Here is a 6,665-nt window from a genome sequence, read left to right as displayed (position 1 = left end):
TGCACCGCCATCCTGTGTGGTTTAGTGGGTAGATAAACAGGCAAAGCAAGAGTGTCATCGTCGCTTGCTGCGATTTCGAACACCATACCGAGATGCCTCGCTGTTGTGCTTAGGCAAGGTGGCAAGGCATGCTATACGTATCAATGTTCATAAGGTGTGTTTCTCCGTCTCGGTCTTCTCACTGCTGATCGTCCATCGATGAGCAATAGAGTGCAGGTAAACACAGTAGAGATTGGTGGTGCACTCTGGACAATCAAATCCGCACTGGGGAAATTAAATCAGATGCCAATTATTTATCGATTTTAATCTGATAAATTACCGCTGAGTGTGCGTTTTGTCGGTTCGGATGCATGGCGCTACCGCACCACGTCCTACATATATCTCAAACCGTAACCGATGGAACATTGAGGGCGCCTATTTAGAAGATTGAGAGTATCGATATGCGGACAGTACAATGGCTTGTACATGGTTCAGTACAGAGCACGGCCGCCTTCGATCAATTAGTGTTTAGATTTAAGGTGAAATATCAAGAAATCCCATTGCAATTTTGCATACAAACTTTAGAGGCACAAATCTGACGAACGAAGCATCGAACCAAGCCGCCCTTGATTATCCTGTCTTTGCTCACTTGCTTAAAGAGGCAGCTTTTCCAAATCGAGCGTATTTGTTTACGAATTTTTAAGATTTGTGCTCTTGAAAACGTGAGTAGGGGTCCAAGTCGGCCATTGTGGCAGCCATATTGGCATTCTGTGAAGTTTCTCCTTAACTAAAAATGATTGTTTTTGCAACTCCACACTAAAGATTCTGTCCTATACTTGCGTTTCAGTAACGAAACGACCTTCTTTTCTGGCACTATTCTAAACAATTGCATTACGATTCATAATACAACTCAATTCCGTTGTATTGTCTATCACAATGCAATTGTTACCTAGGTTTCCACGGTAGGAGTAACGGGTATGGCATGGTATGCTTGATCAAAATTTCTTGCCTAGCATATGCTTAAGCACGTGGTCGCTCCAAATGAACCATCGCAAAACGTTTGTACATAAAGAACTATGTAAAGAGTTAGTTACTTGTTAGACTCCAGTCTAACAAAACAAACTACCAAAATATCCCAATTTACTGTTATAGTTATTTTGAAAGTAGTTCCAAGACACCAATAACGATAAAACTTGACTTGAATTATGACAAAATTTCAGGAGGAAATTTCAGTTGAATAATCTGGAAACCCAATTGCAGTGAAGAGAATTGTCAGACAAAAGAGGCACAAAACAAGCAACAAGGAAGGTGCGACGATTAGTCTTTATCCCTACTGGTGGCAGATAATGACATGATCTCGAATTTTTTTGTTGCAGACAAAACGGAAGCTGAATTTGTTGCGTACTTTTCAACTCGTGAATAATCAATTATTACTAACCCAAATTCGAAACTGTTTGATGATAGAGCTTCATCAGAGTTGCAGTGTTTACCGAGTCGAAGTTACCATTCGAAAATCGCAATGCAAGGCTTGAAAATCTCTAAACTCGTGGTGTACGATGTTAATCCCATTATTTTCAAGTTGGGACAAACTTATGTCGCATGGGTTGTTTTGTCGCAACAAATACAGGTTGCACATTGTCATTATTGTTGCGCGATGGTTGAATTTTGATTCACTGCCCAATTGACTAGATTTCATCATGAACCTTTTCGATTCTTTTTGTTTTAGGTTATCTGCTGCCGCCTACTAGATGCCGCTGTATCGGTGGTAAAAACAAAGTTTTCACAGCAGAGAAAACATGTTAAATTGCAACAAACTCTAGCGCAGACAGCATCAGGTATAGTAACAACAATGCATATAACTCTTCATGCGGTTTTCAATCCCCGCAGCTGTCCGGGAAATTCTGTTTACTTTTTAAATTAATCGCTTCCTATCTGTGTCAATCCGGACCCGTCCGTTCGTCCATCCGTGTCGGTGATGGATTTTTATTTGTTTTTCCTGCAGGGTTGTTTACGTGTCGGCGTCGGGTGATGTTTTTTTTCTGTGTCCTTCCCCTGGTGCAATTTTGTATGCACAATCTCTGAACGGATGAAATGATCGGCATTGGGATGAACGGTGCAACGAGTTGCTTTTTTGACACATTGGTGACGGTTCATGGTGAAAATGGACGTGAGTGGGTGGGAAAGTATACAATAAAATATAAAATAAAGTATAAATAAAGCCTAAAGAAAGCAGTATTTTAAAGGTGAACAGTAACCTAGATAGTAACCTATAAATTTTCCAAAATCTCTCACTCTTCGCCTTCATGGAAACGTACAAAGTAGGGAGAACACACACAAGTGATTTATGTATTTATTTGAGCACCCGATATCCGATAATCGCACCAGCAAAAACCATCCGGAAAATATGACTCCTTGGAGGGTATTCGCTGCCTGCTTTGCGCCCCTGACAGTTGCTGTCCAACGAGGAAAAAATAAAACAAATGAATTTATTCGCGGGGATGCTGGGAAAATCTGGAAATCAGTAACAAAGCAATCGAACAAATAATAAAATTTCGGGTTCTTCGCACATATGTAGGTACCAAACAAAGCAGGCTGCGACATCAGGGCAGGGTTGGGTTTCATTTTCGTTTCGATGATTGCTCGTGTGTCGGTCGTTCCCTTTCGGAAATGCAAATTTTCCATGGGTGACTATGTTTCTTTTTTGTTGGGCGGCTCGGCGCTTGTGAATATCATCGGATGAAGGTGCTGGGTGTCAATATTTACCCCGGAGCGTTTGGTTGAACCGCGTGATCGGCTTTGTGTATTGTATCGCATCCAGGCACATGATTGGATTAAATTATTATATGTGTGACAATTAATTTCAACAATATCGATACTATTTTAGCTTGTTCTGGTTTGTTGGATTGATTTACAGAGCTTTTGATCCAATTCATTGTTTGCCTCTTAAGGGTGATTGAAAAGCCGGTGCTGGCAGGGATTATTTTGGCAATTAGTATGATGAATTCGCAACAACTGTCACATATTAGATAACAAACGGCAGTCAGAGATACAACGTCAAAGCCTACTATTGACTAGTTAAGCGATTATCAATGAACGTTGTTGCATCAGTCAATTCATTATGAATCAATTAGGACAGACTTTCTTCAAACAATGTGGAAACACCTGCCAGTTGTAGAATATTCAAATTTTGATCGTTGAGCTCAAGCTACCGATATAAATAGCTCCTCATTTGACGCACTCATCCCATCAGTTAAGCAGAGCAACAAGCAAAATGCTGAGACTAGCTGCTATTTCCCTTCTGCTTATCGCATCGGTTCTATCCGAGCCCAGACCGGATCTCGCGGTTCCGGTTACCATCCCTGGAGTCTCATCGGGAAGTCTAGACACCAACGGCAACATCGTCGCCAACGCTGATCGCATCTTGGCTACTCTGAATCAGTTCCAGTCCATCGTTCAAAGCTTGTACTACATCAAAACCCCGGAATATGCCGAGGTGGCCGATAACTTCCGCTACGTGATGGACAGCTTGGTGGAAGCCGGAAGCCCGATTTTCCAAGGCCTGTCCAACGTGGCGAAGATATCCTCCGGAAATATTGAGCGTGCCTTCAATGGAATTCGATCGGACATCAATTACACCATTGATCTTCATGAAGAACATATGTCTCTGGTAAACGCATCACGTGACATTCTAGGTGATGCTACGACCGCTTACTTCGAAGGTGCACTCACCAAGCTGTTCGAAAACTTGAACAACATCACATCGTTGTTGAACAACATCCAGGGTGCGGTTGTTCAGATTCAGCAGCTGAATCCTAGAACTCAAGCTGCTGTCAATGCATTGCTCCCGAACAGTGACATCAAGGCGTTGAATGCCGTGCTGAGACAGTACATTCAGATTGCCGATTCCGCCATTCCGGAGATTCGATCTGTTGTCAGTAGAATACAAACTGTGGACGGTTTGAATTCACGCATCACTACTTCATTCGAGCAGTACCGACAGAGTTTGAACACGTACATCAACCGCACAAGTGCACCATACTTGCAATCCAATGTCATCAACACTCTTGTGAACGGTTTGGCAAATCTTCGAAAACAACTCGTGGAAAGAACTTCCAAGGATGGTGTCTCCGTGGCAACTCTGATGTTCGACAGCAACAACGTACTGAGCGACGCAGCTAATCGAACTGTACCTGTCCTGCAGGCTCTCGCTCTCAACATATCTACAAACTTCGATGCTCTGGAAAACCTAGTCAAGACATTGCGAATGGCCACGGATCGTCCTCACGTAGTATTGAACATGACCGAAAGAGCGCTGAACGCTGTCATTCGTGAAACGTCTTTGGTCATGACCCAAAGACGGAACAGATCGGACAGCTGTTTCGCACAGGTCAACAACCTGTTTGACGCAATCCCTCGGAATGTCTACCCGTCACTGTCCAACTGTCTGTACAATACAGTATCGGATTTGTCAGCGATGGTGTCCTCAATGAACTATGCCACTGGATTCACCCGGACCGATATGAATTATGAACTCGCGGCGGTCGAAGGCTGTGTCAACATGATCACTCGATATTCCACCGATATGACCAAGTACCAAGCAGCTACCTGTTTGAATGAGGCTCGTAACTTCATTTCTGGCCGGCGAGTCTACGTACAGCAGATTGCCAACTACCAGAAATTGCTGGAAAACGAAGTCGCCTATAGTGCTGGACGATACGACTATTGTTTGGCGAACTCAATGCGTCAAGCCCAAACCATGATCAACTACCTGCGAGGAACGTTTGGACAATGCGTCGGCATGGCTCCTGCCGTTACTCCGTACAAGTTCCGGATTGGCGGTAAGGTCACCATCAGATTCGGCTAAATACCATCTAGTTACCCGCCATTTTTACAAGGCTTCGAACGATGAATAAAATGAAATAGCAATCCATGAAAAAATCATACTAATCGAAAGAAAACTCCCCCTCCATTTAACCCGAAGGGCTGCAGCGTTTCCCTCAATCGGTTTTCGTGAAAAACCAATTGAGCTTAAGATTGAAATACCTACCCGGAGGGCCAGACACAAAATAGCTGACCGATACCGACCGACCATGCAAACGGCAAACGATTTTCCTCCCTCCTTTCCAATCAATGAGTTTTCATTGCACCGAAATCGAACTACGGTCGGTCGACCGGTTCTTCTCCTAGTTACGGGAGCAAAAAAGAAGTGTTATATTTCCCGGTTCCGGTTTGTTTACACTAGACAAACTTCTTCTTTTGTCGGTTCTCACCACTGCACAGCACACCCCCACCCGCCTACATGGTGTGTCTGGGAAGCATTTTTCCTGTGAGTAGAAAAAAATCCAACGAACCAGATGACGACGGCGATAAGGATCATTAATATTGGGGATTTTCGGGATCCGATCCGGTTTTATTTTATATTGATTCGGAATTTATATGAAATGTAAACAAGGATGAATTTATATCTGACTGAATGGGAAACCTGCTGAGTTTGGAATTCAAGTTGACAGCATTGAACAAATCAAATCAACCGTTTTCTGGTCAACTTTAAGAATGAATACCACAAATGCAATAAAACGATTAGGGTAGGTAATCATGAATTGAACCAAATTGCGGCTTTCTGAAGCAGCGGCATTTTTGATCGATTTTTTCATCCACATGGAAATAATTTACAACGGTAAGGTCTCACGTATATGAAAGCCACGGGTATTAGCTTTCCGTAAAATGGCAAAAAGTTAACATTTGCACCAAATTTCATTGAGAAATTCAATTATTTGTCAATAGTGATTTTAATCTTAATTTGAACCATCGTAATCATAATTTGAACCAATTTTAATCTAGATTTGAACTAGTGGCGGCAGCAGCTCGAGCGATTCCCGCAACAGCCAATTTCATGCTAAATAACTAAAAATCACATGGATCTGCTAATTCTCATAATTCTTTTTCATTAGGCAGTGGAATTTCAGCTCAGGATGTTCGGAATCCTTCAGGAATTCGAAAACTAAATTTGGAATTTTCCATCGCCCAAGAGTAAACAAAGCAACCACTAGCGCAGTCTACAGGCCAACACTGGAAGCTCGCCCCCATTCACTAGTTCAAATCTAGATTTCAAATGGTTCAATTCAAGATAAGATTCGCCAAGTAAGAATTACTTAAATTTGATAATTTTATGACAAATAATACGGAATATTATTCGGTTGGTCGATTCTACGATAAATAAGCTTTCATTTGACGTGTTCACTTATTGCGTGTGATACAATGCATGAGCTGTACGAGTGCACCGAAAATGTGCTTTCTCTGGGGGGAAATGGGTGGAATCTCAGTGATTTTTCAATTGCCTGTTTTCCATGACAAAAAAGCATTTTTCAATGCTTTTAAAGTCCATGTTATCAGGTTATATTACGGAAAGATGTTTACCATCTTTTTCGGGACAATATTTGCCTAAAAAATGCGTCGTTTTATTGAATTTCGAAATGGTTCAAATTAAGATTACAATTTGACTAGTTCAAAGTTTGATTTCTTACCCTAGTGCAATTCCACGTACTGCATTGAGGTGAGCAATCGCAGGTTGCCATGAAGCGAACACGAGACGCTCTGAAGTCTGAATGTTAGAACAGAACCTATAGTGATCCCAACTCAGGAGGCCGCAAATATTAATGAAAACGACACATTTGCTCGTACGGGTG

At 42.1% G+C, this 6,665-nt stretch overlaps 1 protein-coding gene across 1 annotated transcript; it reads left to right on the top strand.

Annotated features, from left to right (window-relative positions):
• Positions 1-3,208: 3,208 nt before the first annotated feature.
• Positions 3,209-4,917, top strand: LOC109411450 (uncharacterized). The gene has a single exon (XM_019684966.3). The coding sequence runs from the start codon at positions 3,251-3,253 to the stop codon at positions 4,841-4,843; it is 1,593 nt and encodes a 530-aa protein (XP_019540511.2). The 5' UTR covers positions 3,209-3,250; the 3' UTR covers positions 4,844-4,917.
• Positions 4,918-6,665: the final 1,748 nt, after the last annotated feature.

Source organism: Aedes albopictus, chromosome 2, assembly GCF_035046485.1.
Source record: "Aedes albopictus strain Foshan chromosome 2, AalbF5, whole genome shotgun sequence".
NCBI lineage: Eukaryota > Metazoa > Arthropoda > Insecta > Diptera > Culicidae > Aedes > Aedes albopictus.
The sequence above is the reverse complement of the archived record's forward strand: the minus strand, read 5'-3'. Positions and strand labels throughout refer to the sequence as shown.

Bases quoted from the DNA above. Each gene is read 5' to 3' on its own strand.
- LOC109411450 (XM_019684966.3), top strand. From the start codon at position 3,251: ATGCTGAGACTAGCTGCTATTTCCCTTCTGCTTATCGCATCGGTTCTA.